Here is a 19,174-nt window from a genome sequence, read left to right as displayed (position 1 = left end):
TGCCCTCAGCACCCCCATTCGTGGTGGGCGAGAGGAAGAGCTAGCCTGCTGATGCTGACTCACATCTCCAACCCTAACCAGCTGGTGCTCCTTACATCCTCTGTGCCTGGGGATTCCTGGGAAGATTTGCCAAAGCATTTAGAACGGCACAGCACAGCGGATGTGCAGAATCCACAGGGGCTTTCGCCACTGGCTGAACGTGTTTGTGTACAAACCACGCACCAGGCAGTGAGATAGGTTCTGGGATCCAAGAAGAGCCCCCCACTCTCAGGACCAGCAGTTCTCAGCTCCTCGCCAGACTCTGCTTTTCCTCATACCACACTTACTTTAAGCAATGCGACCTCAATGTGCCTCAGTTACCACATTTCTGTTACCCGTTTATAACCACTTCGTACATCAGCTTCGTAGTCTGTGCTTACTTTTATTTTGTTTTTTAATTTTTTTTGCCTAAGTGTGACTTTCTTTTTTAAATTTTTTGAAAATTTTTATTGAAATATAGTTGATTTACAATATTGTGTTAGTTTCAGGTGTATAGCAAAGTGACTCCTATATATATATATACATATATATATATGCTTTTTTAGATCCTTTTCCATTATAGGTTATTACAAGATATTGAATATAGTTCCCTGTGCTATATAGTGGTCCTTGTTGGTTGTATATTTTATATATAGTAGTGTGTATATTTGAATCCCAAACTTCTAATTTATCCCTCCGCCCCCTTTCACCTTTGGTAACCATAATTTCTTTTCTATGTCAGTGAGTCTATTTCTGTTTTGTAAATAAGTTCATTTATATCAATTTTTTAGATTCCACATATAATCAGTGTCATATATTTGTCTTTCTCTGTCTGATTTACTTCACTTAGTATGATAATCTCTAGCCACTGTGGAGACTAGTACGCAGGTTCCTTAAAAAACTAAAAATAGAGCTACCATACGATCCAGCAATCCCACTCCTGGGCGTATATCTGGAGGAAATTCTAATTCAAAAAGATTCATGCACCCCAGTGTTCACTGCAGCACTGTTTACAATAGCCAGGTCATGGAAGCAACCTAAATGTCCATCAGCAGACGAATGGATAAAAAAGATGTGGGGAGGTTTCCCTGGTGGTGCAGTGGTTGAGAGTCTGCCTGCCGATGCAGGGGACGCGGGTTCTGTCCCGGTCCGGGAAGATCCCACATGCCGTGGAGCGGCTGGGCCCGTGAGCCATGGCCGCTGAGCCTGAGCCTCCGGAGCCTGTGCTCCGCAACAGGAGAGGCCACAACCATGAGAGGCCCGCGTACTGCAAAAAAAAGAAAAAGATGTGGAGGGTGTGTGTATACACACACACACACACACACTGGAATATTACTCAACCATAAAAAATAATGAAATAATGCCATTTGCAGCAACATGGATGTGCTACCTTTCAGTTAGGAAGAGAGAGAGAGACAGAAAATAGTAGCCTTCACCCCTGAGGGGCCCCCAGTCTGGAGAGATAATACACACACCCATGCATACACACACACTCACATATGCCTCCCACACATGTGCACACACACACCCTCACCACTCTCACACATACACACACTTGTGCACACACATTCACTCACACTCTTATACACCCTCACACACATGAGCTTGCACATATTCACACGTGTAAAAGTATACACACACATTCTCCTCCATTCTCACCTGCCCTCACACACTGGTACACCCACACACACAAATGCATGTGTACACACACACACACACGCACACCTATAATTAAGGACCTTAGTTGTAAGGCTCATCAAAGGGAAAGAGACTAGTGTGTGAAGGAATTAGCCTCACACATACAGGGTCCTTTTCAGGCTCCTCAATCTGCCACATTTCCAACATGCTTCTGTGGTCTCTCTTCATCTCTCAAAATTCTTTTTGCCAGTGAAGCTTATTTTTAATGTTATTACTGATAATGACTGGAAATCAAATAACTCTACTCACAATTTCCAATAAAAAGTACAGGAATCAAAATCTTGTTAGTCCCGGTGGCCTTAAATCAGCAACCTCAAGTTGGGCCGGATCTTCACTGGACGTCACAACATTATTTCACGAGAAGTTTTCAAATTGGAGTTTTAATACTCCTCGAAAATGCGTCTAGGTCTATATGCATGCCGAAAGGAGTTTTAAGGAAATGTGGCAATATAAGAAGAACAGAGTGGCACCACCTAAAAAGGTAAGAATTACCTCCCTACATGGAAAAATTAAAGGTCTATACCAAGGCCAACACACACCTTCAAAACATTTGATTAGAAAGCCTCTGAGTGGGACTTCCCTGGCGGTCCAGTGGTTAGGGTTGTGCGTTTTCACTGCAGGGAGCACAGGTTTGATCCCTGGTCAGGGAACTAAGATCCCACAGGCCTCTCGATGTGGTAAAAAAAAAAAAAAAGGAAGCCTCTGAGTGCATCTGAACGGTATCACCGTTAGATAAGAACAAGGAGGCTGAGCTCCTGGTCAAGGCTCTGCCACGAAAGAGGTTTCTGTAATTAGGCAAAGAAAACGGCTTCTTTATAAAGTGTGAAGTTAGGCTAACATTAGCTCTGAAAATGTATTTTTTTACTCTAAAAATGCCAAAGTTTTACAATGTGTAAAATGCTAACCATTCTAGACACAAACTATTATATATAGTATGGATAAACAACAAAGGGCCTACTGTATAGCACAGGAAACTATATTCAACACCCTGTGATAAACCATAATAAAAAGAATATGAAAAAGAATGTATATATATATATAACAATCACTGTGCTTCACAGCAGAAATGGACACATTGTAAATCAACTATACTTCAATAAAATAATTTTTTAAAAAATGTTAACCATAAGACTGCTGTCTTTGCTGTCTGTCCCAGGTTTGGGAGCTAAGATCAGGATGTAGAAATAAACACACCCCCTAATAGCCACAGCCACAGGGTCGCATTCCTCGCTCACATGTTTGGCAACCAGGGGCACTCACAGCCTTTGAAGGCACCTGCTGTGTGAGAGAAAGAAGGTTCCTGCAAACTCTGCCCCCTCCTGAGTTTTGATGTCTGCTTCTGGCTAGAGGAAGCAGAACTCGCCCCTGTGAGGTGTACTTCTGAAAAGTCTCCACGGAGTGGCAGCCCTCCACCACCAAGAAAACGGCCTTGACAGGGCTTGTGTGCCACCAGGGACCCCTTCAACCACTTTCTGCAAACCAGAGGTGACCAGCCTTCGGCACACTTGCCCACCTGCTTGAGCCAAGTGACATCCCTGATGGACCTGCTCAGCATCTGGGTGGTCACCCACTGTCCAGGCTGTACTGGATGCACCCAAGGGACATGCGGGGACCCAGTCCCTGCACTCCCTCCCTGAACTCCCAGGCCCTGCCCTGGGCCAGGCAACAAGTGTTGGCGTCTCTGCCTAGTGCCTGGGGGCCGCCCAGGCCCCTGGCTGTCCCCTTCCTGGGAAAACAGGCAAGTTCCAAAGTTTCTAAAGTGTTATTCATTAGAAACAATCTGAATGTCAACCACAGAACGATGACTAGATACATTAGGATACACCCATCCTGTGAAATATTACAGACTCATTGAAAATAAGAATTTTGTACTTTTCAATATCTGATAAAATGTCTAAAATAGCTAATGGAGCAAAATAATATGCCAGACCATATGATTTCAGATCTGTAAATATACATTTCTATGTATACATACATTGATACACAAAGCTGCTGGAAAGAAATATACCTCCCCAATTTACGATCAGTTTATATTACCCTATTTATTTAAAAACATTTTCCTTATTTCCTACCAAAGCATGCTTGGCTTTTATAATAAGATAGAAAAGAGTTCTGGTTTTTTTTTTTTTTTTTTGCGGTACGCAGGCCTCTCACTGTTGCGGCCTCTCCCGTTGCGGAGCACAGGCTCCGGACGCGCAGGCTCAGCGGCCATGGCTCACGGGCCCAGCCGCTCCGCGGCATGTGGGATCTTCCCGGGCCGGGGCACGAACCCGTGTCCCCTGCATCGGCAGGCAGACTCTCAACCACTGCACCACCAGGGAAGCCCTAGGAGTTTTGTGTTTTAAAGAGGTAAACAGCACTACCTAGAGCCAAGTCCAGGAAAAGGATGAATGTGAGCCTTCCTAGTCCTAATGCCCTGCACACGATATGTGCACACAGACACACACACACACACACACATGAGTAATGCTGCCTTACAGCTGGGAGATTCAGTGGATGTCATCCAGCACAGGGCTTTCAGTCAGCTCTCACTGGCCAGAAGCCGAGCTGATGCTGGCAGCCAGGCCCTGCTGGTTGGGTAGGGCTCTTTCAACCTCACCCACTTCAGATGTAGGAGAGACTGCCAGGTGCCTATCAAAATCCATTCTTCCCTTCTTCCTTGGCATCCAGCTGCACACATTCTCCAGTCTCCTTGGCTAGCTGGTCCATATGACCAAGTTTTAGCCAATGGAAGTGAGTAAAGGGAGGGGGTACCCTTTCCAGATCAATGTGTTGCCCATATAGCCTCACCTCTGTGCTCCCTCTCCTCTTTCCCTCCCACCATCAGCATACAAAACACAATGAGAGGGCTTCCCCGGTGACACAGTGGTTGAGAGTCCGCCTGCCAATGCAGGGGTTCGTGCCCCAGTCCGGGAAGATCCCACATGCCGCGGAGAAGCTGGGCCCGTGAGCCATGGCCGCTGAGCCTGCGCGTCCAGAGCCTGTGCTCTGCAGCGGGAGAGGCCACAGCAGTGAGAGGCCCGTGTACCAAAAAAAAAAAAACCACAATGAGACTCGGCGACATGGTGGAACCCCAGGAAGGAAGGAGCCTGGGTCCCTGAGCGATGGTGTGGAAGAAAGTCACCACACTAGACTGATTACCCATCCAGGACTGATTTGTGAGGAAGAAATAAACTTGTGTTCAACCATTGACATTTGGGAAGTCTGTTGTCACAGCTCAGTCTCCATAACACACAAGGCCTGCACATTTATTGTATCAACTGGCTGGACCCCACTCACACAGATGCATTCATTGCCTGTGATAAGAAATGAGCTCAGCCTCTTCCGGACAACTGAGAGATAGTGGCTTATGATCCAGGAAAAATGGGCTAATGGAAATGAGACTCCACAGAGGAATAAAAGTCATCAGTGAGAATGGGGAGCATAGGTAATTAATCCTAAACACAAACTCATGCCTTTAAAGAAGTTTTTTTCAAGTTTCATTTTCCATTTTCTGTGAGGTTTGAGGATCATATTCTCTCTTTTTAACTAGAGTTAGTGGAGGAGGAAAATTCTATTCAGCTGTACTTGGGGGAAACATTTGGGGAAAGAATTTTTTTAACCACTCAGGAATACGGGTAGATGGCCTCAGAGATCCTCTGACCGATATCTTCCTTTTCAGACAAGAAGCCCAGACGCAGGACCTTGCCAGAGGCTACAGACGGCACCCTCGGGGCCAGCGGTCACCTCTCCTGGCTACCAAAGCCTGTACCTTTTACTGCAGGGGGGCTTCCATGAGGGCAAAGCAGAAAGCAATGCAGTCACACTGAAAAGCACAAGCTCTTCGAAATCAGACAAACGTGGGTTCCCAACCTGCCCCACCGTGCCCCAGCTCTGTGACCCTGGGCAAGTTTCCTTTCTGAGCCTTGGGGCCTCTTTAGAAATTGGAGCTAAGGATTCCCACCATCGTTCGTTCACCGGGGTGTTCATGCAACATTTAAAGGTGAATACTAATTGTTGGGCTCTGATGCCAAAGTGGTGAACAGTGGGTGAACACGACGGACGAGACCTCCGGTTTCACGGAGCCAGTGTCTGAGTAGCTTTGAGACGGTTGTGAAAAACCTGGACAGTGCCTGCTGCATGTCGCCGTTCATTAATGGCGGATCAGAAGAGTTGCTGCGGTTGTTCCCATTCTTCCAGGACTCCCTCACCTGCCTGGTTGCTCCGGGTACTTCTGCTTGGTGTAGGCCTCGAGGGCGGCATAAACCTTCTCTCGCAGAGTCTCCACCTCAGAGGGGTTGGACAGACCCTTGGCATCTGAAAAAGACAGCTGATTCAACCTCTCCTTACACACCTCTGCGGGACACCCTTCTACAGAGTCTGTCCCCATTCACACAGGCCACCTCCCGCAGAGTTACGAGAGACGCGCTGGATGGGGGACATTGTGAAATACACAAAGCCAGCCCTTTGTGCCCTCACACCTCCTTCCTGTGCCCAATCTACCCAATAAACTCTTGGAGCAAAGGTACGCACGGCTGACTGCAAGGAGGAGAGTTTTCTTTTATCCGGGCCATTCTAGAAATACTACCTTCACACATTTATTGAGTGCTTACTGTGTGCTAAGCATGGACTGAATAGAGAGATGGGGTACAAAAACCGGACAGACCCACATCCTGTGTCAATTAACAGACCACCTAATTCAGGAGACGAAGCATGTGCGTCAATTACTATGCAATTCTGAATACTCATCTTTCTTGACCCACAGCAGCATCTGAAGAAGCTGATCACTTCCTCCTTCTTGAAATGCTTTTCCTCCCTAGGCCCCCCAGGACACTACTCTTTGGTTCTTCCCTGTCTCACTCACTGCCCCCTCTCAGGCTTCTTTGCTGGCTCGTCCTTTTCTCCGCAACCTCTAAATATCACCATGCCCCAGGGCTTAGCCCTCAGCCCTCTGCTCTGCAATGCCTCTACTTTTCTCTCGGTCTCAGAGCCTTGCACGCCAGGTCTAGGCTGATAGCTCTCAAATGTACATCTCTGGTCCTGCCTCTTCTCTGAACTCCAGACTCACATAAACAATTGCTTCCGGGAGAGCCACTCTTGGACGTTTACTATCCATCTCAGATTCTCATGTCCAAAGTCCTGATTCCTAGCCACCCACCCTTTGAACCGCCATGTCAGTAAATGAAACCTCTGTTTTTCCAAGTGTTCAAGAAAACAAAATGAAAAATTCTAAGAATTATATTTAATACCTCTCTTTCTTTCACGTCCTATCAGCAAATCCCATTGGCTCTGTCTAAAAATATATGTAGAACCCGACCACTTTTTACCGCCTTCTTTGCTACTACCCTAGCCCTCTGGCATCTCTCGTCCTCCCCACTTGCCCCCAAACGTGCACACTCCACGTCCATTTGAGACCCTTTTCAAGATGGCTCGAGGAGCAGAGGCCATGAGGAGTTGACTCCTTGTCCTCCCCAGGATAGGTCCCCTGGCCCTCCCTTATCTGTCTCTGCTGAGCTAGAAGACTAGAGAACGTCAGAGCACTGGGGGCCGACCATGGAGGAGAGCTAAGCACGACGCACTCACCTGGGTTAAAGAGCACGATGGCTCGTAGGCACCCCAGCTCCGACTTATCCATCTGCATGTCTTTCATTTTGGAGACCAGCTCAGTCAGAACTCTGTTCACAGGAAACAATGGCAAGTGATGAGAAAATCATGAATACCAGGCCAAGGGCTGATAAAATGAATGCAACCAATATTTATTGTGTACCCACCCCATTTTCCAGTAGATGCGCCAGGTACTAGGGGCACAGAGATGAATAAGATACAGTCCCTGATCTCAAAGAGCTCACAGTTTCATTAAAGAAACAGACACAGAAGCAATACGCAGCAGCAACACAAAGCCAATAACTGGCATGATCAAAGTCCCAGGGAACACCGAGGATGAGGCAGTGAACACAGAGAGGGAGCTGGAAAGGCAGCCTAGAGGATTTGGGAATTGGCAGAAATGCAACGGGCAAAGCAGGGTGAGGGCATCGCATGTCTGGAAGAACACCGCAAAGGACGGCGTTCCGTGACAGGGCAGAAATTTCTAGACACCATCAAGAGGGCTGAGTCAACTGAAGACCATGATAGTCTCCATGTGGAACATGTTGTGGGAAAAGGCAGGGAAGGAGTAGGGACATCTTAGATGGACATGCGCATGGCCCTGGAAGACCATTTATGGTGGGGTTCGGAAGGGACCACAGGGCCCTGGCATTGGACAGAGAGACTATTTTCAATCTTACCCTTCCTTTCCCAGTTCTCCGTCCTTTCACCCGCCCATTCATCTCTCATCTCTTTAAATCGCCTGGCTTAATTGTCCTTTGGAACCATTTAAGGCACAGAACCCCAGACTCAGGCTGTTGCTTTTATAGCAGAATTCCCCCAGAGAGCCTGATGCAGAGACCAGCAAAAACCTCAGCTCATCTTTCCCAGATTCCTAAAGTCAGATCCTAAACCCTTATTCCCATCCAGGCCCCCTTGGATAAGCAGTTCAAACTCCCCACTCCCACCTTACTAGGTAATGTCAACAATACAGTCTCTTCCCTGGAAACCTTTAGGGATAATAGGGTCTTTCATCTGCCAGCAACTCTGTTGGCCTCTGACTGACCCCATCTCCTTGGATAACCGTTTCTTTTAATCCCTTTCTCATTCCCCAGGTTTATGTTTTCATGTGCTGAATGGTCTCTGCTTCCAGCCAGTACAGCTGATTGGGCTGTCCATCCTACATCCCAGCACTACCCACAGGTACACACACACACATGCACACATGTGTACACACACACATACAAGCGCCGGAAGTAGAATAGAGCCACCTGTCAAAGATGGAGCCAACCCCAGCACTGTGGGCACTGCTCCGGTGGACGTGTAAACCCGTGGCCAGAAGGATGCCATCCTGCACAGAGACCGAGCGGTGGGAAAAGGAGGCGATCAGCAATTCATTCCACCCTGCAAGAATAAGAAGGAGGCCTTGAGGGAAACCTGACCACACTCTTGCTTCATTGATAATCACCCAAGGCATGTACTATTATCCTTTGGAATAAAAGCAGAACCAGAAATCCAGGGAGGTCAAAAACTAGTTCCTGACGACACCACTAATTAGTGAGGGAACAAAGGGTAAGACTGGGGTCCCCTGACTCGTGGGTCTGCTCCTCCCCCACAGTCTCTCCAATGCAGCGCAGAATGGCAGCTTGAGGGCAAGGACTCTTTTTTTCCCTCCAGTCCATCAACAAATATGGATTGAACACTTAACGGTAAGGGTCACTGTGTTAGCTGCCATGGTAGATAAAGCGAGTATACCCTGCAGTGTCTGCCCCCAGGACATGACAAGCTGGTTTTACTTCTTAGGCGTTGTTTAGTAGCACCCAGCACGGCATGTAGCTTTCCATCGACACTCAGGGATCGCTCATTATCTAATAGGGATGAAATAAGTGGACTGGCTCCCCAGGCTCAGCGAATCTTCATGAAATGTCCCTGCTGGCTCCATGACAAAGAGGAGATTTGGCCTGTGTCAACTGCACAGTGTCCCAGAAATGGGAGGCTAGAGAGATGATAGCATGTAGAATCTTAAAATAGGAAGGGACTCTGGAATCTTTCTAGTAAAAGCCTGAGCAAAAATCTTTGGCTTCCCCTATTTCACCTGTGAAATGGGAATATCTCTATTTTCCAATTTCATAATAGTTAATGAGGCACAGCTTCAGATTGTCTTGAATAACAATCGTTTAACTGTCTTTGAAGATTAAATGCAAATTATAAAGGCTGCATAAAATTTGCATGGAAAAAGAGCCTTTCTTGGTCACTAAAAGCATTCTAGGAAGCAGTTTAAGAGAACCAATGGACAGAAAAATCTCATTAAATAGAAAATTCTCACCTTCTTGTAAACCTGCCTTGTTTTTTAAATTATGTGTGTGTTTAAAAGTTATTTTTCTCTGATAATAAAATGCATGTAGAAACTAATAAAAATTTCATTAAGTATAAAAGAGAAAATTTAAATATTAAAAAAAAGAAAAAGAGTCTTACTCCTCCATTAACAGTGTTTCATTTGGAAATGAAAGTTTTGGGGGCGGGCCATCCAAATTTCAGAGCTTACCAATAATATAAAAAAGAACAACCTCGGATAGGGTTATCCTGTCTCAGCAAGGTGCACAGCTTGGATGGGTTACGGCTCCATCAGGTCACTTGTTTTAGGATCCCAAGGGTAATTTCAAAATGGCAACCCAAGAAGAAAGGAGCCCTGGTATCCCTTACCTGCCCGGAGCAGAATGACCTGGTCCTCCAAGGTGAGGTCAGAGAAGTGGGGAATACGCTTGGCCCATTCAACGAGAGTAAAGAGCTGCTTGTCAGCAGCATGGCATATGTTGGTGACAGGGTCATTTGTCTAAAAAAGGAACAAAGTACTCTGAACGGACAGGTTCTAGGACTCAAACATACTCCTTCCCCATCTCCAGCCCCCTCCAAGAAATAGGATATGGATGGAGATCTAAGACCACCTACCGAATTCTCCATGTTCATGTCACCGTAGGATTCTGTCTTTGGTTCGACAGCAAGTTCAGCCTCCAGAATCCTCTCCACGGGCATATCTTCATGGCCGCTACTGGCACATTCTGCCTCACTCTCAGCCCGCTCCCGGCTTCTCTGCCTTTCTTCTTGCACAGCTGGCGGGGACAAGGACGTGCAGACGTTACCATAGGCCCAGGACAACTGTGGGAAGGCTAATTACATCCCTAAGCCTCATTCTCCTCCTCTGTAAAATGGGCATCATGGTGGCAATGAATCAGAGATGCTGTCATGTTAACAGATGAAACCAAGAAAGCAGAGCTGAGCTGTTTTCTTATGCCTGTGCCAAACTATGGGTTTTTTCAGTCCATAGTCTTTCCAGTTCATTATGGTGACCACTCTAAATGTGCCTTTTAAGCTTTAATAACCTCCAATTCTGCCCTTTCTTTTAATGAGCCACTGTCTCCTTGCATGCTGTCTCCCCTAGCCTTCCTCCACCTGCTATCTCTAATAAACCGGGAGCATGCAGTAGTTAAGTAACGAGCACATTACTCTAAAAATTCCCTCTGTCAGATCCTGCGCATCATTCTTGGCATTCACGTCCCATTAGGTCTGCCCCTAGTGCACCGGCCTGAACACAGCATCACCTGATCTGACTTGTCAGGGAAGATCTTCAGGGAGCCATGTGGGTATTTAGTAAGTGAAAGGGTGGAATAATGTCACCTAGATGACATTTCAGAATCAGCAGCTGATTTGGGGGGTGGGGAAGGGTACACAGGCAAAGGTGGAGGCTAGAATTTTCTCAGATTCCCCAAGTTTAGGGTTTTCATCAAAGAACCCTCTGGGTCTATACATTAGAATGTCAGGCAGACCCCTTTCCCAATTCTGTGCTCTTCACTGGGAAGAGGGTTAGTTTCTCTATGGGGTTAGTTTCCATCCTCTCGAAAGCTTCAGTTTCCATCTTCTTATTCCCAGTAGCAATAAGCAGAATTCAATATTGGCACACATTTTCTAAATCCCAAGAATCGAGAAAATTATCCTCTAAGCAGTGGCCCAGAGGGACCTCAGTGACAGCTATTCCACGAGCAACTTCTACGTCTCATCTCCTCTCCTTTCCTCCCCTTTGTCCACTTTCCAAGGCTCCTCCTACTCTCTGAGCCACAAGGCTGCGGAATGAACTGGGACTGGATGCTGGACATCTAGTTTGTCACGCAAGTGATATTATTGATCTCTCAAAGTAGGTCAGAGAAGGGTCTGACAGCACAAATCTGGCTGATACATCACTGTCTCTAATAGAGACACACCAAGAAACCTCAAGATGAGAATGATATTCAGGGGTTGAGAGGGAGGGAGGGTAGGAAGGAAGGAGTAAAGGAAGAAAGGAAAGAGAGATTAAAGCAGGAGAGTAAGAAAAAGAAGAAATGGACGAGAAAAAGAGCAGAGAGGACAAAATACGAGAAGAGCAAAAATCATGTACCTTGGAGTCAAAGAAATCTTTTTCAAAATGGCCCGACCGCTTCCTAGATAGGAACGTCGGACATGGTACTCAGCTTACAAAGCCTCAGTTTCCTTATATGTACAGTGGGGATTATAGTACTTACCTGAGATTGTTTGATGAAGATTAAACGAAACAATTATTTTAAAGTTTTTTGAAAAGTAGCATTTCCCCTCCCCTTGGCCTCTCTTGACACTCTCGGGCTCTGCTCTGGTCCTCTCTCTATCCCTGCTGTTGGCCTCTTCCTCCCTCTCCCTGTTTCTCTTTTCCCCTCATCCTTTCTTTCTGTCCATTTGGTTAGCCTTCATTCACTGACAACATACAGAAACCCTCATATGTGTTTTTATCATCAGTTGGATTTGCTGGTTAAAGTTGAATGCTTCTTGTATTAATTTTTTTAAAGGTAGGTTAATGGGCATCTATTTGTCTTGATTTGAAAAGATGGGGGAAAGCAAACCAAGTTCCTCTTGTGTCCCTCAATTGATTTCTTCTACAGATTTGTAGCACTCAAGGAAAATAACCTTCACGCTCCAAAGAAAATAACCTTGGCTTCAGGGAATTAGATTCTAATTCCAATTTTGCAATTCACTGAGTGATCCTTTGCTATTCAGTTCTCCTTTTTGTGACATAAATCTTACTGTCGTCAATGAGGAGTCATGTATCTGTTGTTGAAGCAAATCTTCTATGGCGCATTTTGAGCTACTGCTACTCAGTACATCAGGGTACATAGAGGGGCCACTGGGACCTAAAACAGGATTTTCCATTAGTCCAACATACATTTATTGTGATGTATTAAAATAGCCAAAATGTATGGAGCCCTTTCTCTGTGTCAGAATTATGCTCAACACTTTTCATAATTAACCCCCACAAGAACCCTCTGAAATGCTATGAACCACAGAGAAGTTAGGTAACCTGCCTGAGGTCACAGAGCTAGGAAGTGGTGAAGCCAGCATGTAGACCCAGGCTGGCTGCCTCCTGAGCTTACCCCTGACTCCAAGGCTCTGGGCTGGTTGGATTAATAGACCCACAGGAATGTCAAGTGCTGACCACAAATTGCCTCAAAAATAATCCATTCTCTTACTACCCAAACCACATTATATGACCCAAAATTATGGAAATAGACTTCCCCAGAACCGCTGAGGATCGTTTGGTGTCCTGGAAGTCAGAGGGTCCCAGTGCTACACCCACTCTGCCATTAGCTTGCCATGTAAGCTTAGGCAAGACCCCTAGCCTCTCAGAACCTCTGCTGCTTCTTTCAGGAAATGACTGTGTTACATCAGACACTCCAGCTTTATGTCCACTCCAGCTTCACCATTATGTACCCTGGTTTTGGGCAGGTGAATTCTGAGCCCACCCCAATTTCATCTCTCTCTGTCTGTCCAACTCTCTAGGAATGTAAATTCCATAGTATCACTCAGTTATCTGTTCCAGGATTTTATTAGTCTTGTCCTCAAGAAAGTGCCTGAACTGAGCCCCAAATTCTGTAAATGAAGGCCAGAAATGATAGTGGCGAAGGAAAGGCTGTCCAGTAACTTTTTAAAAGTGACCCTCGATATAGTGAGATGAAGAACTGATTCGCTTTTTGCTTTCTCTTTGTCAGGGCGAATAGTATCAATTCCTTTAGCAATTTCTCAGAGAGCCCCTTTCCCCTTCCTAATCTTTATTCCTCAGCTTTTCATCATTCCTGTTGCTCCACATTATTTGTTCTTTTTTAATGCAGGAACCAAAACTGGACCCTACTTGCTATGAAAGAATCATAAATAATACTAGGTTTAAAAGAAGCACTGCCCATGCTCTTACAATCCACATGTCCCTGTTTGACTTAAAATAAAGAACCACGCTTCCCATCATTTGCTCTGTGAACCACTCTGACCCTAATTGAGCCAGAAATATTCAGGTTGAGTGGTTTTTTTTGTTTTGTTTTGTTTTGTTTTTTTGCAGTACGCGGCCTCTCAGTCTTGTGGCCTCTGCCGTTGCAGAGTGCACGCTCCGGACGCGCAGGCTCAGTGGCCATGGCTCAGGGGCACAGCCACTGCGCGGCATGTGGGATCCTCCCAGACTGGGGCATGAACCCGTGTCCCCTGCATCGGCAGGCGGACTCTCAACCACTGCGCCACCAGGGAAGCCCTCAGGTTGAGTTTTGAGAATCAGAATTAGACTGTGAGGCAGGAGAATCGAGTATAGGTGATTTGCAATCTGCAGCAATCATGCTCTATGCTGATGAGAGACACACTTTGGGGGCATTAATTTTATGTTTTGACTATCACAGTGGTGGAAGCTACAAAGAGTATCAATTCTATCCCAGTGAAGAGGAGACAGTCTCCACCAGCTGATTTTTCACATCACATGCTCCAGTTTAGAAAATTGTTGACCCCTCCACAGCAAGTATGACACAAGCATGAAGTAGTCACTCAAGTCATACTTGATGAATGAGTGACTGAGTGAATGAATCCTTTTTAGAAGCTCCTGCATTACTAAAACTTATGATTCCGATATTTAGTTTAAATCACTCATCCATTCTCTCAACAGTTTTTTCTTAAATGTCTACTATGTGCTAGTCACTGGTGATATAGCCTTGGGGGGACAAAAGGCAGGAAAAATATCCCTGCGTTCTTGGAGACAGACAGCAGACAAAAGTTTAAAGTACATTAGATAGTGGTAAGTGCTGTGGGAAAGAGACTGGGAAGTATGAGGGTGTTTGGGGCAATCTGAGACAGTGTAGTCAGGCAAAGCTTTATCAAGAAGTTGACAATCAGGTAAAGGTACGAAGGAGGAGAAGTGAGTCATGCAGGTACCTGGGAAGAGGGCAGTCCAAGCAGACAGAACAGTAAGTGCAAAGGCCCTAAAGTGGGAGCACCCCTGATGGCCCAGCAAAGACACTAGGAAGGCTGGAGCAGAGAGACATGGGGCAGCCAGACTATGTATGACCTCGAAGTCATGACCAGAATTTTGCCTTTCTTTTCTGAGTAAGAAGGGAAGGCATCAGAGGGTTTTGGTGAAGGAAAGGCTTCACCTGACCCACTTGTTCGAAGCCTTACTCAGGTTGCTTTGATAAGGAGAGACCGAAGGAAGATAAAGACGGAAGCAGAGAAACTTCTCAGGAGGCTATTTGTATTATTACTAAAAAGAGTGGTGGCTTGGTGATAACAGTAAAAATAGTGAGACATGGAAAGATTCTGAACATCTTTTGAGAAAGAGAGAAGATTTCCTCACCCACTGAATGTGGTGTATGAAAGAAAAAGAGGTGTCCAATGGCTTTTGGTCTGAGCAGCTGAAAAATGGCTATTTCTTAAAATGGGGAGGACCGTGTGATGAACAGGTTAGGAGGACAGATTTGGGGGTCTGTCAATTTGAGATTCTGATCTGGGAGTAAGCGGTCCTAGTCTCTGTTCATCACCTACCCTGGGGACCTTGGGAAACTCACTCCATCAGTCCAAGCCTGTTTCCTTGGCTGTAGAATGGTTAGGGTTATTAAGTTATTCTCAAGGGCCACCTCCATCTCAAACACGCTAGGAATATCATTTTTTTTCCTTCTTGGTAGCATTCTCTCTTAGAAGGGGCTCAAACTTTTTCTTCATTGGTCCTTTCAGTCAGCCTCCCCCCTCCTCACAGAAAAGAAGTTCTTCAAGAATAAGAAGCCACCTGGGAGTGACTAAACACCTTGTTCCCATTTCCTAGAGAGAGAGGCAGGACCTCCTTACTCTGAAATCTATTAAGATTCACCATTTACTACACCCTGTACTTGCTTGAGTTCACCAGCTAATTAACTGCCCAATTCAGGTTATTTGTATTACTTAACAGAAAGACTTTTTGATCTGTACATAAACACAAAGCACTTTCAGATTTTTTTCTTCTACAGCAACCCAGCTAACCCACACTGTAAGTTTGAAAGATGTAACATTTAAAAACGCATGATGACGATCTCTCTGAATGAGAAGGCAAAGTCTGATTATTGGTAATGCCAATAATCCCCAAAGACTTTGGAATACACCAATCTCAGAGGATTTGTAGCAGACCAAGGTTATAAAAGCCCAGAGAGATTAATCAAACCAGCAAGCTTCCCCAGAGTGAGGATTAGAGGGGAGAAGTCAGCTCTGCCCAGAAGATCAGACTGATGTCCCATTACAGGGCAGCACAGAGCGATCCCAAGACCTCAGTTCTGATGCTGTCTGGCTATTGGAAGGGCAAGGGAGAGGGTCCAGTTTGGACCATCATCTGAGGTCCAGGAGAGGATAGGTGAACATGGAGGAGGAAGATGCTCTTGCTATCTTTGCTCGGGGGTACACACTTACCAGGGCAGGAAGCATTCAACTGAAATACTCGAGAAATCATGGTACCCAAAGTCATTCCCCCCTCCGCTTCAAACTTCTTCCACATAGTCCAGCCTAGCAGGACTCTTTCCTATGTCCTGCACTTGTTTCCATCATTTATATGCAAACTGCTCTCCCCCGAGTGGAGGGAGGGGTAGTGGGGAACCTCACCTTCCCTCTTCATGCCCATGACAAGGCACTTCTGATAGCGACAGTACTGGCAGCGGTTGCGCTGACGCTTGTCAATGAGGCAGTCTTTATTATCTCGACACGTGTAGATGAGGTCTTTCCTTATGGTTCTCTTGAAGAACCCTTTGCAGCCTTCACAACTGTACACACCGTAGTGCTTTCCTGGTCACAAGAAAAGGACATTCCGTAAGTTATTCTTGTGTTTATTTGGGTCTTTCATGCAAAAGAACCCCTTGGCTCTCGCCTAGGAAACTGGCGCGTCACCTAGGCAATGGGACAGAAAGCAAAGCAGGGAATGCAGGCTTGATGACAGGAACCAAACCAAGGCAGAGTAAATATGCCCTTCCTCGTGTCTACCCTCTGGAAGCGACTCTCTGGAGTCACCAATTCCAGAGAGCATTATTAGAAAAGTCCTGACCTAAGATTTTGCTTACATTTATTGAATAGGGCAACTCTTATGTTTAGTTAAGCAAAATGTTCTGCCTTCATTTAAGACATCAGTATACATAAGAAATAAAACTATTTATGCTTGTTACGTGTTATCTAGCAGGAAAAGAACCTCAGCTTCACACATATTTCCCCATAATTGAAGCCCAAGGACTTAGGAATCTCACTTAAAAGTATTATCCTCTATCATAAACTATGAACAAGAACCTGAGTTATAAATTTTTTTATATACTACTGCCTATTGGAGGAGTAAACTGGCTATGATCTTTATGGCATAATATGACATATAATCTTGAGATGTGACATAAAGATCTGATGGAAGGTAGTTTTGCTTGATCCAGAATAATCTGTTACATGTTTCATTGCCCTTATTACCTGTTCCATGCATCCAGTTTTCCAGGACTCCAGCCAGAGATGGCTAATTTGGTCAGGAGAGCCACCATACCCATGCCCACATAGGCATCAAGAATCAATCACCATACTCTTTCTAAGTAGAAATCTTCCCAATACTACACACCATGCAGCTATGCTCAATGGACTGGAATTGTGGGACTTGAAAAATATAATGAAACAGATCATTCAAAACATATTTATGTCTGATTCTTGAGTATGACATGTGATACTGTTTAGTTATAGACCTGACATGACGTTCTAATTTGGTTGTATTTAGGCTGATATCGAAGTGAACTTGAAGTCCCTGAGAACTAGCCAGTGTAAATATGTGCATCCCAGGAGCTTACATTTCAGAGGAAGCCACTCTAAGATGCAATGGTGGCTAGAGATAGCCTGCTTGATGAAGTTAGTCTGTGCCTAATCAGTTGACTATACTAATTTCCTGAACTCATAATAAATACAGGCTTTTATCTTGGGCTCAAAGAACCTAATGCTCTCAGCTCTGAAGTATTTGTCTTTAAGAAACATGGGACCAATTTGTCATTCCCGTGGTTCTTCCATATACGAAAGAACTGCCCAACTTTCAATTAAACCATAGCAGAAAAAACTCTCTATCAGCGTGGCTGGAATTAGGTTGCTATGGCAATGGTCAAGTCTGCATGATTTGGAAACAACTTTTTGAGAACAAGCAAACATCAGCTGTGTAGCTAAGTTCCAGGCACCTGGAACTTTCAGTGGAGTCACATTTTGCAGGGACTTTGGTGACCATAAAAAGATGAGAAAATATTGTCAGCCGTCATAGACAACTATAGAAAAGAATCTTCCTCATTCATCAAATCAGAGATTCAAAATTCATCAAAATTGTTGAGATGGGGAGTGGGGAGGCAGGAATGATGGAGAGGTAGGGAAACAAGTCAGGAAAGAAATAATTTGGGCAAAAATGGAAAAGGATCAAAGAAGATAAAATCAGTGAAAACACACTTATTTCCACCTATGGAAACATGTTAAAAATCTAGAATGTTGTAGAAGGAAATTCGCTAAAATATCAAAGGGTTTATTTTGTTAGGAACACTATAGATAGCTCTTTGTTTTCACTGGTACTTTTCTAGTTCTCCCACATTTCCTATGTTGGGATATTATTTTTAGAATTATAAAAAAATATTTTTTTAAAAATTAAAGAGACTCTAGCTTGACATACTTGCTCGTTACAACAACTTCTCTATCCCAGATACACACGCAACACAGGAACTCCAGGGAAGGGCTTCTGAAATGTTTTCTATAAATCTAATCTCACCACATGAAATTATGCTTTAAATTCATTAAGGCTGTGGTGACAGAAATTTACAGCCTGGGCCCCAAGCTGGACCATCCTCAAAGACCCTTTTTCTCTCGTTGGGTACAAAGGAGCCAAGTGGGCAATGGAAGAGGTGTCTTCTCTGGTATCCCCATTGCATGGGGCACTTGGGAGGAGTGTCTGCTTCTGTACATACCTGAGGATCTGTCCCCACAGATGGCACAGATGTGTTTAACCAGAGATCCAGGGCTAGTGGATGGGTAGTTCATGTTTCCAATACCAGGAAGCCCTGGTAAGGGTTTGATGTCCTCTGAAATGCTGACACTGTTGACCACATTTAGCTGCAAGAGAAAAAAATACAATAAAACACAGAGCCAGGGTAAACCCAATCCCTGAGGCAGAAAGCAATAAGGCCATCCTTGAGGGAAAAAAAGTGGGTTCTATTTCGAGAAGTAGTTTCCAAGTACAGAGTATCTAAAATTGCCTATGAGGGATGTGAATTTAAGGGAGAAAAAGAGTAGCACAGAGGAACTAAGTGATTTCTAAATGCCAAAACCTAAACCGAAAATCACAACACATCTACATCAGAGCTCTCAGCTTTTACTCATTTTACTCATGTTTTATTTGAGCTAGAAATCCACGCTGAACAGCACACTTAGGACAAGTCCTCTGTGTATTTTTTAATTTTTTGTTAACTACATCCTGCCTATTCAGCAGTATTCCAAGGGGAGCTATGGCCCTCAGGCAAAAGACTTAGACTAGGAGAGAACCAAGGAAAATATGCAAATCCATCCGTTTAGTGAATCAACAGTCATT

At 45.0% G+C, this 19,174-nt stretch overlaps 1 protein-coding gene across 2 annotated transcripts in view; it reads right to left on the bottom strand.

Moving 5' to 3' along the window:
• Positions 1-19,174, bottom strand: part of RXRG (retinoid X receptor gamma) — a 44,425-nt gene that overhangs the window by 751 nt on the left and 24,500 nt on the right. For both annotated transcript variants that reach the window (XM_004282043.2, XM_049705519.1), the window contains 7 exons: positions 18,555-18,699; positions 16,207-16,386; positions 10,228-10,388; positions 9,982-10,111; positions 8,550-8,682; positions 7,279-7,370; positions 5,907-6,012 (listed from right to left, as the gene is read on the bottom strand). In XM_004282043.2, coding sequence (XP_004282091.1) covers positions 5,907-6,012; positions 7,279-7,370; positions 8,550-8,682; positions 9,982-10,111; positions 10,228-10,388; positions 16,207-16,386; positions 18,555-18,699 — 947 coding nt within the window. The remainder of the gene's footprint in view (positions 1-5,906; positions 6,013-7,278; positions 7,371-8,549; positions 8,683-9,981; positions 10,112-10,227; positions 10,389-16,206; positions 16,387-18,554; positions 18,700-19,174) is intronic.

Source organism: Orcinus orca, chromosome 1 (assembly GCF_937001465.1).
Source record: "Orcinus orca chromosome 1, mOrcOrc1.1, whole genome shotgun sequence".
In the NCBI taxonomy this organism is placed as follows: domain Eukaryota; kingdom Metazoa; phylum Chordata; class Mammalia; order Artiodactyla; family Delphinidae; genus Orcinus; species Orcinus orca.
The sequence above is the reverse complement of the archived record's forward strand: the minus strand, read 5'-3'. Positions and strand labels throughout refer to the sequence as shown.